Here is a 21106-nt window from a genome sequence, read left to right as displayed (position 1 = left end):
TTCCTTACATACTGTAGTAACCTATACCAGTGCTAGCTCACAAGAAATGCATGGTAGTAGGTATCAAAGCTGGCAAAATACCGATCCTTTTTCTTTCCACAGGCATTCAGAGCCATTAAGGGCTTCTTGGGGAAGCTTGAAAAGGTGTCTGAGGACCCAAGCCTGGCGGAGCAGATGGGTATGTGGCCTTTTAGCAACTGCGAGACCCTTCGAACTGCTTTTTGGAGAAGTTTAAACAATCATCATTATTCTTTTTTCGTTACAGAGGCGGATGTCAATGCTGCCAGTTCAAGCATTCCGTCAAGCCTTGCTGCAAGCTGGGCTGGCTGGGCAGTAACGTCACTGACGTCCAAGTTTTACCGGTCAAAACCTACAGAGGGTTCACCTAATCCAACTTTTGCTAGCGCTGGTGAGGAAATTCACATAAGGGAGATTTCAATAAAGCCAGAAGTCCACGCAAGCAGTTTGAAGACCATGATGGTGCGCAAAAGGCTCAGTCAGTAAAGGTCCTCAGAGTTGGGCAAAAAAGGATTCTGTGCACCAAGCTTGACGACTTATAAAAAGTTATTGCTCACCCCAGGCCATCTGTAGATTCATTCTGAAAAGTTCCGAGCATCACATCTCAATTTGTTTTCATTTGTTTGCCAACACATTTGGGAAAACCTGCCGTGTACGTATGTGCAGTAGTCTGCCTTCTTGCTATGGAACATTTTTGTGCATGCTTATCTGCATACGAAAAAAAACATTTGAAGATTCCTTTATCCCAGTTATCAGTTGATGATGTGTAAAAACGGGAAGTAAACCAAAGTTGTTTGCTGCCCACCTCTTTCATGAGCTCTTCAGCAGCTGAGTTTGGGACTTCTGGTGTTTACCATCATCTTCTGGTGTTCAGCAGTAATACCATTGACGTTGTGCACTAGAAATCAATCCTCCTGTGATGATAATAAAGAGAAAATTGTTATGAGCTTGTTTTTAAATTTTCAGATTTGAACACAGCTTAAAATGCTGTTGAATGGCTTGTGTCTGCAGGTAGCAAATAGATAACCTTCTTTGTTAAACTCACTCTACCAGTGCTTTTTTATTAATTTATCCAGTATTGTTCAGCATAATTTTCAGCGTTGATTGAGTACTTTATGTAAATGCACTTAAATATCATTCTCAAGGCATTTAATTGTTTGGCTAGTTAGTGTTGTGGGCAGTTTCATATTAATCACGTTGATCTTTGCTGTAACAGGAGGCTCACAGTCCCAGCCATCTTCGAATGTGACTTCACCCGCTACAGAAGGTGCTATTTTGAACGAACGACGAGCGTCAGAGGATGCCAATGCTGATTCTGGCTCAGGAGCTGATGACAAGTGGGAAGACCAGGAAGACTGGGGAGATATGGAGGTGGGCACTGCTCTTACCTGTCATTTTTGGTTCAGCAAGTTTCTTTTTTTTTGTTTCAGCACCATTTTGTGTGTGTGGTCTTCCATACAGGATAGCTAAGCGGGCGAGTTGGGCAGTGCTTGTTCCTGTGTTTTCTTCCTTTCGTCCCCGTTTCCTCGCTCTGTTTTTTTTGGAAAAAGTCTTCCATACATCTACCATCCTTCATGCATTTTTTTTGTACCATGTGCATTAATGAGCATATTTTTCCATTCTGTGGTTGATTAGAGGGGCATTTTAACTGCTGTTAACTTCGTCAGTGGAGCAACCAGCGAGGAATCTGTGCAATCTCTGGTTAGTGCCTTGGACTCTAACGTAGCAGTGTAAATTTCTATATTTTCTTTTTTGAGGCTGCGTGCGGTCGCATTCTGCTAGATATAATATATATTCAAATTAGACCCTTGTTGGAGTGTTAAGGAAAGCAAAAAAGATACATATGCAAAAATTTGCTGCTCCCATGCGTTACTAGCTGCACATTGACTCGAGTTTTTGTGTCCAAATTCGCTCCATGCATTTTTCACTTAAGTACTGGTATAGCATTGGTTGCTTGTGTTAAAAAGTGTAGCATCCATCATGTGCATTAAGAAGGGCTTAGCTTGTTAGTTTGTTCACTGTGCTTTGCAGCAAGTGGTGACAAGTGTCCTGGTGTCCTGAATATATTGTAACTGAATGGTGCCCTGCCAGATTCAAATAATTCCTTACATGTCATCTTACATTATAACTTATTGTTTCCTCTTCCATTTTTTTACAGTGCCTCTATCAGTTCGAGTGTAATTTCGTACTTGAGCCTTTTGACTATTTATGCTTTTGTTTGGGCCATCAATTTTCGTGTTATTCTATGTGTAACCTCTCCCCCCCCCCCCCCCCCTCCTCCCTTATGTGGTATACCCCACTCCAGGCTTTTAAGGATATAATAAATGGTTATGATCTATGCAGTACTATTCCACAAACAGTTTACTGTGAAGATAAAAGCAAGGAAGCAAGACAGTTTGCTGCTGGTATGTATTGTGGTACTAACCAGCGATGTGCACAACTCATTTGACTAGATAGCGTAACAGTAGGGGCAGCCTGTATTGCGGCCATGCAAATTGTGAACAAAATGAATTCCATGAATTGAAACATGGCTGGATAATAAAAATATAACAGCGTGATAGGTAGCAGAATCACATTAACTTGAGGAAATTCACTGGACACCAAAAGTAACACACAAATTGTCCAAAGTCAAGTTATCAAAATGCTGCCCCCACCCCTTCCATAAAAAAGCTGCTGGAAGTGGGACGAAGCCTTTCATGAGGCTACATAACACGGATAGCAAAACAGCCCTTGAAGAATGTGCAGCTGTGGTATGCTGGAAAAGCAGTGCAGAATTAGGCAAAGGAAGCACACATTTACGTGGGAGCGGCGAGGCTGCTTCTACACAGAACGAGAAACCCAAAGTTTGGAAGCCTGAAACTATGCAGTCATACTCTTTCCTGACCTAGCTTCAGGGGTTGTTCCAGTCGTCACTATGTACATGGGTTACGGTGCACCAAGCTGTAGATGGGATCTTTGGCATGATTGCTTGATCTCTCGGCAACAAATCTACTCCTTCAGGAGCCTGTTACAAAATTCCGCAAGTGCGCTGTATTTCATGCCATTGGCCACAACATCGGGCAGAATCGCGACCTTGGGGCGCCGTGGTTGATCCTACCTAGTGTGGACGTGCACCTCAGTCGTCATCTAGCCAGCGACTTTTTTGTTTCGGGGTTCCAGTGCACTTTTGTTTATCTCCCTAACTTTTAAGAAAGGAATGTGAGCAGGCCATCATCTCATGCTATAATGATGCCAGTTTGTTCAGTTTTGTTTTTTCATTGTTAAGTTGTTTTTTCATTATGTTCATTTTGCATATTGTTCCACCACATTTTGATACTTGTTGACTATACTGTTATTGCACCTTTCTTGTTTTGTTTTTGTTCAGTTCCTCATGTTAGGTGTTCCTTCTTGTATCTTCATGCTCGAATTTTACCCCCCCCCCCCCCCCACACACACACACACTTTCTAAATATCCTCTTGATGAGGTTCTTTAGGAGTTTCTTGAAATAATATAAGAAATAAATAAACTGTCCATATTAACCTGACAGCTACTGAAGCATGAGCCCGCCTGAAGACTGGTGCTGAGCAAAGTGTAGTTTAAACAGGCCCTTTGTACGCACAATCTGTTTGAGTACCTTCTTCTGGACATAATAATCACTTTTGAAAGTTGCATGTGTCCTGGAGGCTCTGAATACGATAACGACGTGAGCCTGTTTGTAACCAGCAGGTGTCTGTATTTACAGTACATCTTTATCCTTACTCTCTGCGCACATCGGTCTATAGCAGACACATTTCACCCCCCTCTGTATGGTACATGGGAAAGCCCACTTAAGCAATTTCTTTTCAGCTCCAAGCCTAGCTGCATTGGTCCATGCAATAGCACACAAAGAAAGAAGTGATAAAAATGTCTTTGTACTGCTTTCCTGACACTTTAAACTTAGTATTCAAATTATTTAGCCAGATATTGTGGCTTTACTATGCTTGTAGTATTTGTGAATATTGGCTGCATTCAGTGGCTGCTGAATATATTCATTTCTCGAATTCAGCATGAATGGAAAAACAGATATATTTGACTCGTGCTTGAAATTTTGAATGTTCACATACCTTTGTTTAGCCTATAAAGTCCGTTAAAGTATTGTGCAGCTCATTTGCCCATGCACATTTCCTATATGTATGTATATGTATACAGCTAGAAGCAGTATGAAAGGGAACACGGGAGCGTGTGTCCTCCACGCTTTCAGGTGCGCTGTCACCAATAGGTGATAAGAATCAGTGGTAAAGTTGGGTGATATCCGTTAAGAGACACATTCCATCTGAACCTCTTAACGGATATCACCCAACCCACTCGGAGAGGAACGTGCGTCTCGCGGGACACAACCCCGGATCTTGCCTTTACGGGACCGGGGATTGCAGCTACCTGGTGCAATACTCGGGAAACATTCGGAAGCGACCACTACGTTCTGGAGATTGTCATTCAGGAGCCTACTCGACAACGTACGCGACCAGCTAAAGTGGTCAACTGGGACTGCTTTCGCGCCAAGCGAACAGAGCAAGGCTCTCCCCAACCTATCACAGACATCGCCGCTTAATCAGCCGACATCCTCAAACAAGTTGCAGATGTCACTGCTGAAGTTGCTGTGGAAGACTCCGTACCAAACTGCGACAGATATTATGCCCAACTGTGGGACCGCAAGCGCAAGCTGAAGGCCCTGATGCAAACTCGCAAGTGGGATCGGAATCTTCGACGACGGCTCACCCGAGTCCATACAAACATCGAAAACCATGCCGTAGAGCTTACACGCCAAAACTGGCACAATATATGTGACCAGATGGATAAGGCTCCTAACGCCAGAAGCACCTGGAAACTACTCCGTCACCTCCTCGACCCCGAAGGAAGCAAGTTCCAAGCCCTCCAGCAGCTCCAGCGTATCTTCCACCAATTTCCGGGCACCTCAGATGCCCTCAAACAGGAGCTAGTAGACACCTACATCCGCTCAGGACCGGTGAAATCTTTCCCTCCTTATCAGGGGAAGGAAAACGTCCGTTTAGATGCTCCCATCACTTTACCGGAGGTACGAGCTGAGCTCAATCGTCTCAAGACAAACTCAGCTGCAGGCCCGGACCGGATATCTAACCGTATGCTTCGGAACCTCGACGACGCCTCGATTCATGCTCTTACAGACTTTCTGCAAAAATGCTGGGAGCGGGGAGCCATCCCGCAAGAGTGGAAATGCGCCAACCTCGTGCTCATCCCCAAGCCGGGCAAGCCACCTACTCTCTCGAACCTCCGCCCCATTTCTCTCACGTCCTGCGTGGGAAAACTATTGGAGCATGTAATTCAGACCCGTCTTCTTCGTTACCTAGAAGAACATCACCTACTTCCAGACACGATGTTTGGTTTTTGACCACACCTTGCGGCCCCAGACATCATGCTCTTGCTCAAGCATCAGGTGCTGACACATAGCACTATGGACACCAAAGTCATAGTTGGTCTAGATGTCGCGAAGGCCTTTGACAATGTCCGGCATGAAGCTATTCTGCAGAACCTCCAGACCCTAGGGGTGGGACAACGAACGTATGCATATATACGCGACTTTCTCACGAACCGCACAGTGCAACTTGACACCGGCTCAGGAAATCCTTCCTCCATCTCTCCTGGAAGCCAGGGTACACCCCAAGGCTCAGTGCTTTCCCCACTCCTGTTCAATATGCTTGGCCTGCCCAATCTTTTGGCAGATATTCCCCACTTGCACCACAGCCTATACGCCGACGACCTCACTCTGTGGATTACACACGGCAGTGACGGCCAGATCGAGGAGACTCTGCAGACAGCCATCGATCGCGTTGGTACCTACCTGGCCACAGTCGGCCTATTCTGCTCGGCCACCAAGTCTGAATACATCATTGTCCCAAACCAGGGAAGACGCCCCAGATCGCCTCCGGCATCCTTCAATCTGCAAGTACAGGGCACTCCCATACCCCGTACCGACCGAATCCGTATCCTGGGCCTTCATCTACAAGATAATGGAGGAAACGCCCCTACTCTTCAGCGAATAGATCAATCTGTAATCCAGATCAGCCGCCTGCTCAAGAGAGTCGCCAACAAGCATAAGGGCATGCGCGAATCCAACCTTTTGCGCCTCGTACAAGCCTTCGTTTGTACGCGCATTGCCTATGTTGCCCCTTACCTTCGCCTCACGCGAACAGATCGGGAACGACTGGATGCATCACTGCGCAAGGCATACAAGACAGCATTGGGTCTACCCATGTCCACTTCCACCACCAAACTGATGACCCTCGGGATCTCCAACACAGTCGACGAGCTGATTGAAGCGACTCTAACTTCCCAATATGAGCGCCTCTCGCTGACACATGCGGGCCGTGCAGTACTGAGCCAGGTAGGAATCACTCCTTTGAGGGTGACTTCTACGTATATGGACCTCACGCCTGAGCAGAGACTCAGTCTTCGTATTCCTCCGCTTCCCAAACGTATGCATCCAGAGTATCATACAGAGCGCAGAGCCGACCGCGCCCGGCAGCTCCACAAACGTTTTACCGGTCGCCCCGACGTTACGTACACAGATGCCTCCCACCACCCCCATCGCCCCGCTATGGTTGCGGTTGCATTGGCACTGCACCGAAATTGGCACAACCCCTGCGGCGTCCTCAACGCCGCAACTGCTACCACCGCAGAAGAGGTTGCCATCGCGTTAGCTTTGACCGACCCCTTCACCAAAGTAGTCGTTAGCGATTCCCAACAGGCAATTCGTAACTTCGATGCAGGTCGCATATCCCGACAGGCACACACTATCCTCCGATCTCTCCCCTTACCGTCTACACCTCGTCTTCTCATATGGACCCCAGCTCATGAGGCGCTCAGCGGGAACGCACATGCGCATGCTCTAGCCCGAGAACTCAGCTACCGGGCGGAGCACCCTCCTCAGCCTGCCGCTTCCTCTGACACTCCCCAAGGCACTCATTCACGCCTTGTTACATACACGGACATCCTCCAGCATTATCGGCTCGAACGGTGCACACCGGGAACTATCCCTGCGCGAGGCCGTCCATTGGCGCAAAATACAAACAGGAACCTTTCCCAACCCATGGCTATATAGCAAAATTTTCCCAAATCTTATTGCACCTAGCTGCAAACACTGCTCACAACCGGCCACATTCATTCACATGGTGTGTACATGTACACGACACAACGCAGACAATACAAATACAGTGGAAGCGTGGGAGTCCCTCCTGCGTACCACCGAGCTCGCCCAACAGCGCCAGCTCATTTTGCGCGCATTGGAGGCCGCAGAGTCCCAAGGGATCCCTGCTGACCTTCTCTAAGCAGTGCAACCAGTCTTTCGGCTGGTTCCCCTTCTTTGAGAGTAAATAAAGAGTTTATCATCATCATCATCATCATCAGTGGTAAAGACTCATCTAAAGTAAACTTGGTTGGCTGCTCTTTCCAAGCATACCATTGGTGTCACCCATTCTCGTCTTGTGTTGGTGGCAGCGCTTTGCAACGCGCAAAGCACTCCCGTGTTCCCTTTCATATTGATTCTAGCTGTACTTGAGAAACAAGTGGTTACCAGCAGGTTTCACCCACACCTGGGACATAATAATTAGTTGCACGTGTTGTAAAGTTGACCAGACAGGCATATGCAGAGAACTGTGAAAAAATAGTATTTTTAGTCAAGAGTTGCATGTAAAGGGTGCTTGGCAATTTTTTTATTTCATCAAATAATTTTAGAGGTCACAATGAATGCTGCCTACGCAGTAATGGTTCATGCACATCTGCATTTGTGCTGCTCCAGTTATGAAGCGAGCACATTGATGTGTGCCTCGAGTGACATAGTTGCAGTCCTAAGCAGCTCAGTTAGGTGTTCATTCATAAGGGTTGCCGCTGTTTTGATTTCGCTTTCACTGTCCAGAACTGTGCCTCACAGTAGTAGGTGAACCCAAACATTGACAAAGTTTCTGGTCCACATGCTGTAAGAGGGAGGCCTGAAGAAATATAGAGGGTCGCGAGCTGTACTTAAACCCACAAGGAGCCATGGTTTGGCCACCCTTAGACGATATATGCAGCAGTGGGACATTTTTGTTTGTTGTCAGGATAGATTTCTTCTTATAAATTACCAACTTGTAAAAAACTTGAAAGAGAACTTGCTTATGAGACTTGTGATGCTCATGTTCTCGTTGCTACAGGAGGAGAACAAGAGCAACACTGAGAAAGGCCGTGTGTCGTCTCGAGAGCCTGTCTCATCAGCACAAGATGGTTGGGACGATGGCGGCTGGGAGAGCTTTGAAGAGGAACGCGCCCCTGTAAGCACTGGGCTGTACTTACAATTGTTTCTTGCGGAGCTTACATTCAGATTTGAGCTCTCGCGCTTTTCGATTTGCTGTGTCCGCCAAAATATTTATTTCTCCAAGGAAACCTTAGCTTTTGTCTTCGATTCAAGCAATAGACCTGGGAAGCATTTTCCAGCTGTGCTATTCGCTGCTCTCACTTCACGGTTTTACTAGATGCTTAGTCATCAGCAGTCTTGGGAGAGTGGCAATTCACAAATATATGCTAATTTACTGGTTAAAAAAAAATGCCCGTTAAACCAAAAACAGATGCCTTCGACTGGTCGTATATATATATATATATATATATATATATATATATATGGGCTGTGTCACACACTGGTGACTGCATGTTGGCGAGCTAAGTAAGCGAGAGTACTATGAAATGTCAGGTCAGGAACATCTCAAAGACATTGTTTTTGCTTGGTGTTTTTTTTCCCCCTTTCGTTTCGCCTAAATTTAAGCTTTCAGCAATGTTTTTGGTTTTCAGTGCAATGGTATCACCTATTGAGTGCTCTTCATGGTCTTCAGTCATGTTATTTTGTGTGCTGCAGTCTCCCGCCGAACCATTTAGCAAGTCAAGCTCTGAATCTAAACCCGCCTCGGATACAAAGCCGACTAGTTCTTACAACTGGGGAATAACTCGAGACAACGAAACGGATGATTTTTTCTCGAGCGCCTCTCATCTGAAAGCAACAAAACAGGTAGGTTCCTACCTGCTGTTACTCATATTATCCTAATAAGATAAATGTATGGCGTTTTGCTCCAAAAAGCGCGGTAAGAAAAATTGCTAGAGCAAATAAGTGAAAGCTGTTACAACTTTGGTTTTGGTGTATATAGCCCTGCACCATACTCTGCCCTCATCATATAACTTCCTTCTCCTACGGCAGCCGGGTTCTTCCTGTGGCAGCCGCTCGCGATTCAGTTGAACTCACACTTGCCTGGCGTGGCAGCTGGTAATGAAATCAATTGTGCAAGGAATTAAACTCTTGTATGGCTGAAACTGCTGATTCCATGGTAGAATACAGGACTATTGGCTAAACCGATCCTCTGACAGCTTTCACCGCAAAAAGGGACAAGCAGCCAATGTGATTGGCGTAGCAGAGTATGCGTTAGTGTTAGGGTTTCCCCTAGACGAAAAAAGCACTGCTGTTGGCGGGTTCAAACTATGGTTCAAACAGGTTCAAAGTCCGTCAATCACGGTGTGATCATTGCCAAATGGCTTATTAGTGGTTACTGCACTCAACTACTGAGCTGGCAGACCCAGGTTCGATCCTGGCCATGCCGAATTGGCGTGAAACGTAAGGCACGCCCGAGTTCTGTGCGATGTCAGTGCACTTCAATGAGCCTCAGCTGGTCAAAGTTAGCTGGAGTCCTTGTGTTGTCCTTCAAAGCTTAAGTCGCTTTGGAACATTATACCTTATGAACCGAACAAAATTGACCACAATGTATACACTGTCCCCTGTTCACTTTCTTGATCCAGCATGAATCACAGTTGCAGTGACATACCGTATCCCCTCTACACTCTCTTTTACCTACCATCCATTCCTCCCGCCCCTCTCTTCATCTTCTGTCTCCCACTTTGTCTCCCAAGGGGAGAGGGGCATACTCTCTCCATCATGCCAACTAAGGCTTCAGATGATTGGACAGATAGAGTTCATTATAATCGATGCATTAAAAAAAATACAACTCTATAGGCAGGACATCTCCTTGTAATGGCAGGAGTGAGGATGCATGTTTTGCTATAGATTTGTTCCATTTTCAAAGGGTACTTGGGTTCCGAGAGCACCACTGAAGCTTTGGACGCTTTACTCGTGGGTTTACATTGTATGCATTTCACATGGTTGACAAGAAGCAGGCCATCTTATTGAGCATCATTGTTATGAAAGTACCTGCAGTGTAATATGGTACTAAAATTTACGTCGTTTCTCAGTCCCATAGCATTTGAGTTCACTTCTAATTTGGTACTCTTTCTACCTGTGTTTCAGTCTAAACCCGTGGCAGCTGCATCGAAGCAGAGCCCAAGTTCTGAAAATGCGTGGGAAAACGATGACTGGGACAACTGGGGTGCCGGCAAAGGTTAGATTATTTGTCACAGTGTTTTATTTCTCTCCTGTCAAGAATGAGCTTATTGAAAAGGTTATAGTTCTGCATTTTCATTCATGGCTAATGGGCCTTGCTTTCCTCCCGCCCAAAGAATGTGTTCATTGAATAATGCTCATGGAATTGTAAAGCACGTGGCTGACTGACCTTTTTCTGTGTGTGTCATCTCTCGAATATGAGTCACTGAAAGTCTCCACAGCACAGTGATATGCTCTGCAACATATCCTGCAGAAACAGGGAACTTGCAACAGCATTAGGGCGATTTTCACTGGTTGCTCCGGAGCAGCTTTTCTTACTCTGGGATGAAGATTTCGAATTCCACTGATCAACCAAGATCTGTTGCCCATATTCCGCTGGTCGTTTGGAGTAACTTGGGGCGCTCTAGCTCGATCCGCCTACGAGAGTTGGATCTCGTCAGAAATTCTAGTCACTGATATCACTTCCAGAGGTAGCGGGTTTTTTTGTTTTTTTTAGCTGTTTTTAGCAGTTTCAGAGATATCGGCAGAAGGAACCCGGTATCACCATTCTTTTGTGCACACATGTCGAAGTGCGTCTATCGAAAGCTGTCTACGGCATTAAAATCATGCAAAAACAAATCATAGGGTGCTGCACTCGCCTATTTATCAATCGTAACACATTTTGGTACTAGTATGCGACTTCTGGAACCGGCTCAGCATTATTTCTGCCGTGCTTTCTGCATGTTTCGCTGGTCGACCAAGGCTGATTCGCTTTGTAGGGGCTTAGGTCGCTCTATTTCGGTTCCGGCACCCAGCTCCAATCGACCAGTGGAAATTGTTATAACAGTGGTTCCTCGAAGGTACCTCATATTTTGACTTTGAATACAGTCGAACCCGGATATATCGAACACGAAGGGGATCGCGAAACAGTTCGATATATCAATAATTCGATATACAAAAATCGGCTTGTGACGGCCCTTACGATGCGAAAAAACGATACCGTATTTGTCACGTAATCAACCCACTCGCATTATGAATCCACCCTCCACTTTTGCACCCGAGAATTTGAAAAAAAAAAAAAGCGTTAAGGCCAGCTCGCTCACATGCAAGTGATTCAGCGATCTCAGCGATCTCAGCGACGAGCGGCAGCGACAGAGCGAAAAATTTCAAACTTGTTGGAACTGCGTCCCTCTCGCTGCTCGAGCCACCGCGGCAGCTCAAAACAAGGTTCCTGTGTCGCTGCGGCAGAAATTGCGAGCGTTTTCGCTTGCATGTCGATGGCGCGCTTCACTCCGTTTCGATCCTCTCATCCACAGCTCATTTCTTGGTAGCGTGCCAAGGTGCTGCGCAGCGATAACGTCGGGGCGCGTTTATCTTTGGATAGCTCCTGCGGTGGTGGGGAGCGAACTTGGCAGAGTGCCCTGAAGGCTTGATTGCACAAGCCTGGTTCGATTTATCACGCCTCATGATCGCAGCAGCTGACGCGTGCTTTCGTTGATTCATACATACAAGGATAAACGACTCCCGAAAAAAAAAAAAACACCTGCCGCTTTTTAACGTCCGAACAGCACAACGATAAGAAAGGCTGACTCGCAAAAAAAAAAAAGGAAACAGAGAGAGAGCTGCCGCTTTTTAACGTCCGCAGGCGCCATAGCCACGTCAGCCGCCGCGCGCAGAGGGTTCGCAACAAACGCTGCAGAAAACATCCGAGGCCTGTCTGAAAACGGGTTGAGCTGGCTTGGCGCATGCTTAGCGCGTGCTGAAGGAGAGAGATAGCTCGGTAAAAGGATGGGCACACCCGCGCACATGGCTTGGAAACATCGTGTGTTGGTGCACAGGAAACGATAATTGCAGATACGCGCCTTTGGGGAATGGGCGCGGCGCTGTCCAGACCAGCCGTCGCCGTACTGTCCCCTCTCATTCCTTCCGCGCGTGGCTTGAAAACGTCACGCGGCAAACGGCCAAGGGTGATGCGGTCGTCTTTGGGGAAGGCACATTTTCCAGTGCGTGGTGCGGAGTTCGATATATCGAACGACCGGTGAAATTAAGTTCGATATATGACGCGGCTTTCCTATACTTTTACATGGGATTTTCAAGGGGATATTCCGTTAGTTCGATATAATCAAAGTTCGATATATCCGGGTTCGATATAACCGGGTTCGACTGTATAAGTACACATTCACTTCTCCCCCATTATACATTTGCTCAATGTAGAGTCTGGTAGTACACTTGTACAGCATTTCCATACTTAGTGTGTGACACAAGAGAAGGACATTTCTGCCCTCGGATGTACACAGTTATTCAGAAAGCCTCTGTTCAGCGGAAGTTGGTTCAGCTAGATTTTTCAGCTTTGTATCTTGAACACGACACTGCTTGCTACAGGGAATTTTATTTTCACATTGCATCCCTGGAGAATAACCCCAAGCTTCCCTCGGCAGCCCCAGGCCCAGCGCTGGGTGGCAAGGGTGACTCCAAGAGCGAAGAGTCTCGGCAGCAGCGGGAAGCTAGGCGCCAGCAGCGACAGAAGGAGCTCCAAGAGCGAAGAGCTGCACGTCAGGCTGCGGGGCCCATGAAGCTAGGTGTCAAAAAGGATTTTTAAGCCGACAAATGTTACAAAACCTGTGAATAAATGCAAAGTTTTTGAATGTTTTAATGGGTAGTCAGTGTGTCATCAGAACTGTGTCATTGTAATTCTGACAACTTTAAATTTAGAACAGTAACCATTGTTTTTTTCTGAGCTGCAAATGAAGACCATATCTATATAATCTGAAGTGCCTTAAGAACCAAAGCACGCACTGCCTTTTGATAATGAACTACAACTCAAGGAAGCCCTAAAAGGACTGTTACGCAAATATCTGGATAGTTCAAGTGGTTGTAATAGACCTTTCCAGTAATTCCGCCGCGCCACCTTGCAGCCGTGCAAAGCCTACTGGGAAAACAGAGGGCCCGATTTCACATCTCTCCTACTCAGCCGGTCCTCAGGCAAACCTCGGTATCATTGCTGCACCACTGCTTCTTGCTGTTTTCTGTTACTTCTGTTGTGCCCACCATTTCTTTGCACATCATTGGACATTTCGATGTTGTGTTCTAAATCCATCGACTGTCAGGCGACACGCAAGACTGGTGTTCGGCCACTGCAACTCTCCGTGGCCGCACGCGCATGCGTAATGCGAAAACAAGCCTTCGCCTCCTCTCCGCACTGGCATGTGCATCTGCTGGGATGCTGCTACCCTCCTCCTCCTCTCTGTAGCAAGCACAGTCAGAGCTACCTAGACTAGGGAGATAGGCTAAACACTCTCCCTGTGACGTCGCCCCGCCAGGCCCTGTACGCACAGCGGTGGAACACTGTTGGAACGGCGCAGCTCGTTGCCATGATTACGGCGCATCTGTAGTAGCGGCTTTTGCCACGCACCGCACGGCGACCTTAGCGTTGTACGGCATAGTGAAGCTTTTCTTCAAAAGTCTCGACAAAATTGCAGAAAGACTAGCAGCTAACCATCAGAGCAATCCAGTGCTTGCTTCATTTTGCAAGGAAATGCCAACAACGTGCACGAGAAGACTCATAATGGCAGAAAGCAGCGGCGCAGCACGCCAACACGTTTTCCAACAGCCGACGCGAGAGGTGATCGCTCCGTTCTCCCATCATGCTTTGTGCGGATCCACCAGGGGATGGTTTCGGCGCTGCAATTTGTGGAAAGGTCTATCAAGGTGCACAGTAATGTGTCAGAGCAGGCATTCATTATTTGCCCGAGGAAATTGCAAAAACGCTGACATTAGTATGATGACCAAGGCCTTCAGTTTCCCGCAATTTGGCGTAAAAAATGGGATTTTACCATTATTTTGCTGAACTGCGTGTTAGTCACACACAGGTTTTTTTATTGCTACTGTCATGTTTGCGTACTAGGATAGGAATGCAAATAATTGAATCATCTAAATTTTCTTGAGGTATAGAATATAGTAAAGAATGAAGAGCTTCTTTTGCCTGTCCAAGCAGTATTACTGTATTTGTACAAATGTAATGTTATTTATTTTTTTTTTTACTGACTTATCTGTTTCAGAATGTACCTCGCATTATAATGACTGTGCTAGACGTTACTGTTCACGTACAGGCAACTGTTGCATTTCAAGTTGAACCTTTATTTTCTTTACTGGCCTCGTTGAGCCAAGGTCATCGGTGCCGGGAATTTCACTTCGGGTGCGGCACGAGGAGCCGGCACTGCGCTTCTTTGCATATGCGGCACTCGCTTCTTTTCCTTTGCACACCTGCTGCTTTGAATTCATATTCACACACCTGGCAAACTTTATTCATACCAGTACATATCTCCACAAATACGCAATGTCTCCTGACACAGTGCCACACAGACTTCCAGTCTTCTGACTACCCTTTCCCTCTATTGCCACCGCTGACCATCTGCCTCGCCTCATGAGACCTCCTCCTTCAAAATGCCCTCGACACCTTCGTGTCGTCTAGCTCCAGCTGCGGTATCCTTGAGGTTCGCAGACATTCATGGGGGAGTCGCGCACTGAACGACTGCTTCGGCTGCATTTCCTTGGCCTTCGTAGACAGCCATGGAGGCCACAGCAAAGCGTGTCTCTCATGCTTAATCGAGCTTCCACTCTGTAAACTAGGTTATCTATATGAGTCTAATCTGACTTAGCAACACAGCGTAACCAAGCATAACTAAGCTTTTGCGTGAATAATCAGGCTTAGCTGAGCTAAGCCGCACAGAGTTTTTTTTACTTTTCTAGAAACCTTGCAGACAAGTGTTACACACAAAGTGTTTATTATTAGCCACTAATGTCACTTTGCATGCTGAAATGATTACCATTTTGCTCATAAGTGCAAGTATTGGCTGCATAGGGTCAAGTATAACACTGCCGTTAAAGTAAAGGTGGGAAAAGTCCTTACTGCATTGTTGCCATCGTTGTGGGTTGACAATTCTTTCGTCACTGCAATTCATCATCATCATCTGCTTTCTCACTCTTCTTCTCTTCTTCATACACTGGATTTGAGAATGTCCCGGGCTGCTGCTTCTCGCTTGAGCTAAAATCAGGAAAGTTCTGCAAGGAGAAGAATTTGAAGGTTAAAATAACTGTACTAACCATTGCTCTAATTGCCTGAAGTCATGTTTAGCAAGCTAAAGGACCTCCCTTAAAAATGCTCAGAGGGTAGCGTATGTTACCCTAATGACATCAAGTGATGGAGCCATTGAAAGGGATATATTATTACAGTAGGAATGAATTGTTACAATTATAAATAGTAATATTGAAATATGAGAATGAGTAAAAAAAATTCTATTGGCTAAGCCTGATTTAAAGACTTCAGGTTTGATAAGTGAGAAAAATTGGATGTGAAGGTTTATGCTTTATGTAAAACGCTTCTCTCTATGCATTTAACTTGTCTAGCTAGTATTTTTCTCTTCATTTGAGCATTTAAAAGTTTTATTAGTCTTCATCAGGGAAATACGCAGTTTGCAGCAGAGATGAAGAGTGGTTTCAGCGGGGAAACACAAAAGCATGGGTAATACACATGATTATGCACGTGATTATGTCTGCGTGATAGTGGTACAATAAACTCTCATTATCTTGGCCTTCAGCGGACCAGAACAAATGTTTAAATTAACAAAAGTTTGAATGATGAATGTGCCTGGAAAATTAGATGCCGAAAATGCGTTTGCATCACAGCACTTTTATCTGATAAACACCTCAACAATGGTTGTCTGCATCTGAGTTGAAGCCCTACTGAAAACGACGGTTGGTCCCGGTTTCTTCTGGTGCCTTGTTTTATGACACTGTCAGGAAGATTGAAGGAGTGTTCTAAACTCAAAGCTACCCTTTTTGCAGTGTGGCACAGTTGCAGTGGTACCTCTTTATAAAACGGCTCCGTCGCGTTTTGAGGATGTTTCACTGCACAACCTAAGTGGTGAAACATTGCGGTGAGGTGCACAGTGTGGTGGGAAAGCCGGGTTCGCGGAGGTGACACACTGCATGGAGTTGCTAACATGGGCGTTGCCAGATGGGTGTGAAAGGGGCACACCCCCTCGTCCACTCGTGCTTCATTATTTTCTCGCTGACATTGGTGACAAGAAAAACTTTTTGGGATGTTTATTTCAACCTCAACAGCATAATTGCCCCCCGCCCCTCCCCTGGGACAAAATCCTACTGCTGTCATTTGTTGTTGCTTTTATACACTGCGGCCACAAAGAGTAGTTCTTTCACTTTCTCAAATGTAGGTCATCCTAGGTGTCTCTACCAAAGTTTTTGCGTTCTGCCTCCATTGAAATGCAGGCTGCTGCGATTCGATCACACTACCTTAGGATCCACAACTGAATGCCAAAGCTACTCTAAAAGCCGTCTGAAGGAATGTCAAAGGATCTGCATTGATGTTTGGTTTCCAAGTCATGTCTAATGTCTAAGATTTATTTTTCCTTCAGCCCACTGAATCCAATCAGCCGACTGATGCCTCGATATTCTACAGGCAGTAAAAGACGAAATGAGGAAGATGGAAACTAATGAGCAATAAATATGAACAAGGAGATAGCTTGTTCATCTCGAGGACCAGCATAAAACAGACAATGGAGAGACAGAAAGAGAAGACACGAGCGCTAACTAACAATGGACCCGGAACCAGCGCTGGAATATTTCTACCAGACAAAGGGACAGCCATCCTTGTATCTTTTTTAGCTCTTAATGGTGTGGAAACGATCACTGTTAACATATCAGTGATGGCTGTGGTCAAGTGGTGTCAGCATTACCTCGAAAGGTCCAGCCAAGGGATTCTCAAAGCTGGATTCGTCCCCTGAAGGCACCAGGGCATCATGCGGCGTGGTGCCCAGTTCCAGCTCTATGCGCCCACTGTCAAAACGGGCCAGGGGCATCAACGGCCTGCCCCTAAAAAAACGACAAAGAATTATGAGCATCTATTTAGCATGTGCAGTAGCAATTGTGTTGAGAAGGTGCTCCTTTGCCACCAGCTTTTTCTCACATCTGAAGCTGTTATATAGCGAGTCTCCAGCCTTTCCAGAAGTTTATGTTTAGAGCTTCATGAAGCATGAATAGGCATACCAGTGAGTGCTAAAATTTCTTACCTTCATCCAAGGTCTAAAGGTGGCTGTCATGAGAACATCTTGTGGTTATGGCACATTAAACCAATTTTCAGGGCCCAAGCTATGGGAGTGGTGTCGCTTTAGTAAAGAGCAAAGGAAAGGACATTCAAAGGCAGGATGGAATTGCAAAATAATTTTCATATTATACCAACCCTGATTGCTATAGGCAACATTTATATCTTGCAAAGCTTGTGTACTTTTGTTGTGCAACAGATAAAAACTAAGAGTGAGAAATAAGCAAACCCACGATATTAAACATGATTCATGAGATTCACGACTCTATTATGATTATAGAGAAGGCAAATTTCATTACATTGAGAGCGCTTTTTGTTGCTGACAAACGTCATCGCAGTCACAATGTTCTTGGCTATCTGAATTTTCTAAGGACAAAGAACCGGATGAACTTTTATTCAATGTCTCTCCAAAATTTTTCGGGGCCCATGAAAAGCTATTCACTAACATTATAAAAGCGCACGAGCAGTACGTATCCCATCAATCCTGCCCACAATGCAACAACATTTAAGCTAACTGCATTAGCACCAAACATATGGGAGATCTAGTATGGTGCACCTCCCCTCCCTACTCGACTCAGCCCATGCTGGCGCGCAAGAAAAAATGAAGAAAAGAAGTCGCGACGGCGCCCCACCACGCCCCGTCCCACCCACGCAACTCGGGAGCGTCCAATGAGCGGGCGCGCCCAGGAAGCCTCAGTGACGTCACTGGAGAGGTTGACACGTTGACACGCTGGGATGTGCCGCCCCAAATCGGCTGCGAGCGGTCGCCGGGAGCACTTTCTAAACATTATCTGTAAATTATCGGCTCCACGCAAAGCTTTCAGATTTGACTCGCATACTCACAAAGACAACCTCTACGGATTTCTTGCATTATAAGTTTACCAAAAGAGCGCAGTGCCATGATTCGTTACCGTGATCTCCACCGTGCGTTCAATTGTTCACGCTCAGATCGCCTTGACGGCGCTAGATTGCGCCACATGCTGGAAGTCTGTACACAGACGTGTATAGGGCTGAATCGGCACGTACGCACTGACAGAGCGCGGTAGCGGATTACGGTGATGGATCGTGGATCAGGCTACTCTAAATCTCTAACGGTTCCCGTCTGCAGCTCCCCGCTCGGGTCCTCGTTCGCGTACGTGCATTTTACTACTCGTCTAATCACTAATCCCCAATTGATCGGTTGGTTACAGAGTTCAAAGTCCCAAACCGTCTCAGGTTGTGAGAGGTACAAGCCGTAGTGAAGAGCTTCGGATTCGATACGAATTAAGGGGCGCTTCTGAAAAAAATAAGTGGACGCGTTACCCTCCTCCCCGCATTTTTTAAATTTCAGGGTGATTGTAAGGAAATTACTGAGCAATGACTGCAGTTGCTACCAGCCGGTTTCAACGCGATCATTCTTATAATGCCCCGTTCTCCAGAAAATCTGGCAGCTGCGACTATTTGCGTCTATCAGCTTGTTACTGCGTGCTAAACAGTATGCATGAGATAGCAGAGGCACTAATTAAGGTCCCCCCGCGGTGGCTCTTTCGAACACTGACCGAGTGACCCGGGTTCGAACCCAGCTACGTTCCGGCGGAGGCGAAACATAAGGCGTCCACATATATTGTGTGAAGTCAATGCACGACTCCATGCAGGTGGTCAAAGCGGTAAAGGCCCACTTTCACTCCCACCTTCATCCCTTCCCTTCCGGCGCGGTTCAGGTGTCCATAGAGCAAGTGTGACAGATACTGCGCCTTTCCCTTCCTATGAACCAACCAACCAACCAACCATTCTCCAGAAAATCCGGTGGCGGCGTTGTCGGCGCTGTGAGCGAAATTTCACGAGCATAATTCTGACAGGTGCCCCGCCGTGATGGCGCAGTGGTTACGCCGCTCGGCTACTGCGTGTGCCCAATGATCGAATCCCGGCCACGGCGGCCGCTTTTCGGTGGAGGCGAAAAGCAAGGCGCCCGTGTGCTGTGCGATATGTCAGTGCACGTTAAAGAACCCCAGGTGGTCGAAATTTCCAGAGCCCTCCACTACAACGTTTCTCATAGCCTGAGTCGCTTTGGGACGTTAAACCACAAAAACCACGAAACCACATAATTCTGGCAGGTGCAGCCGGCGATGTGCAGTCGGCGTGTCGATCGTGTGACGTCACGAGACCACTGACCACGAAATGAGGGCAACTGCCAACTCGTTCAGCTCCTTTGTCCAGAGGTTGCTATAGAAACCGAACCTGCCGGAACCCTTGGATCTTTATATTCAGACGCAATATCCCTAGGCCATGAGGACACATTGGTATGGTTTGGCCAAAGCAGTGCTTAATATATCTGTCCGGTGCTCTTCCACACATTGTGGCTTACGAATGTATGCTAATGAGTATGTATGGGTTAATAGATGCGGAAATAAAATTAGTGATTAGGCGAGTAGCAAAGTGCACATGTATGCGAAGCCGGAGACGGGAGCCATTAATTTAACGCTGTTGCCTAGAGCCCCTGAGCAAAATTGAAGCGTCTCCCAAAATATTATTCGCACTGACGACTTCCAAAAATAACTACCACTTCCCTCCCGCCTCACCGTCCTCCTCCCACCTTAAAATTCTTCTCTCCCTAATTTCAAATCCTCGGCTAATCCCTGCATTTGACGGTACAACCATTTGAAATACGTGAGCTGGCAGGGAGTCTAGCGCACAGTTTCAAGTACACGTCGTCCGAACGTCGGTATACATGCAGAAATGTATTTTCATGGAAATATAATTCACCTAAACAGTGTCTTGGGGTGCCTGAATCCGTAGCGTCGAATCAGGAAGAAAACGCCGCCGGCCAGGAGGAGTAGCGCGAACAATACTCCAAATACGATACCGGCTACTGAGCCACCTGCGAAAGGGGGAAGAAAAAAAGAAGAAAGAGGCTAGCCATGCTGCGTTAGTATGGGTAGCTTTCGAGAAGTCTACCTTCTCGCGCAATATTTCCGCCCGGTTTATTTCGTCCACATATTTCGTCCAAAGTCTATAGCATTTTTTAACCTCATACACACGCCGTAGTGGTGCAGTGGTTATATAGGGCACTCGACTTCTGTGCCCAAGGATGTGGGATCGAATCCCGACAGCAGCGGCCGCTTTTTGATGGAGAAAAGCCAAGCGGCAGTGTGCTGTGCGATGTCAGTGCACGTTAAAGAACCCCAGGAGGTCGAAATTTTCGGAGCCCTCCACTGCGGCGTCTCATATAGCTTGAGCCGGTTTGGGACGTCAAACCCCATTAATCAAACCAAACCGCATACAAGCAATTATGGCACGTTGAAGCTCGAAGTGTTCTGAGGTGAGAAGAATCGTATTCCTTCCTTTTCTGATATTCGGAGCTTCAGGCATGACGTAGTGACCCCACATGAAGGTAAAAAAGAAAACTTAACCGAGGCAGCACGTTTCTGTTCAGACGCATACTCCAAAGTTAACGTAAAGAGAGAGAAAGAAAAAAAAATAGGCGCCTGCAATACAGAGACAGACACAAACACAGGTTTGTTTAAAAACAGCTCGAGAACGCATATGGCCAAAGTAAAGTGAACTAGAAATATCTTCATATTTCTTGTTCACTAAAACCTGAAGTCTG

At 46.4% G+C, this 21106-nt stretch overlaps 2 protein-coding genes across 2 annotated transcripts in view; one reads left to right on the top strand and one right to left on the bottom strand.

Annotated features, from left to right (window-relative positions):
* The window catches only part of yata (N-terminal kinase-like protein yata), a 21702-nt gene extending 8640 nt beyond the window's left edge, over window positions 1-13062 (top strand). The window contains exons 13-19 of the mRNA XM_084582653.1: window positions 103-178; window positions 266-409; window positions 1235-1389; window positions 8200-8316; window positions 8895-9044; window positions 10329-10419; window positions 12839-13062. Of these exons, the coding sequence (XP_084438779.1) occupies window positions 103-178; window positions 266-409; window positions 1235-1389; window positions 8200-8316; window positions 8895-9044; window positions 10329-10419; window positions 12839-12999 (894 nt within the window). The 3' untranslated portion in view covers window positions 13000-13062. The remainder of the gene's footprint in view (window positions 1-102; window positions 179-265; window positions 410-1234; window positions 1390-8199; window positions 8317-8894; window positions 9045-10328; window positions 10420-12838) is intronic.
* Amnionless (amnion associated transmembrane protein) overlaps window positions 12836-21106 on the bottom strand; it is a 27703-nt gene continuing 19432 nt past the window's right edge. Inside the window, exons 10-13 of the mRNA XM_084582654.1 lie at window positions 20263-20377; window positions 17156-17291; window positions 15310-15461; window positions 12836-12975 (exon numbers count right to left, since the gene is read on the bottom strand). Of these exons, the coding sequence (XP_084438780.1) occupies window positions 15348-15461; window positions 17156-17291; window positions 20263-20377 (365 nt within the window). The 3' untranslated portion in view covers window positions 12836-12975; window positions 15310-15347. The remainder of the gene's footprint in view (window positions 12976-15309; window positions 15462-17155; window positions 17292-20262; window positions 20378-21106) is intronic.

The sequence above is a fragment of the Amblyomma maculatum genome, chromosome 10 (assembly GCF_055883805.1).
Source record: "Amblyomma maculatum isolate TAMU_Amacu chromosome 10, ASM5588380v1, whole genome shotgun sequence".
NCBI classification, from domain to species: domain Eukaryota; kingdom Metazoa; phylum Arthropoda; class Arachnida; order Ixodida; family Ixodidae; genus Amblyomma; species Amblyomma maculatum.
This window is presented reverse-complemented; position numbering and strand designations above follow the sequence as displayed.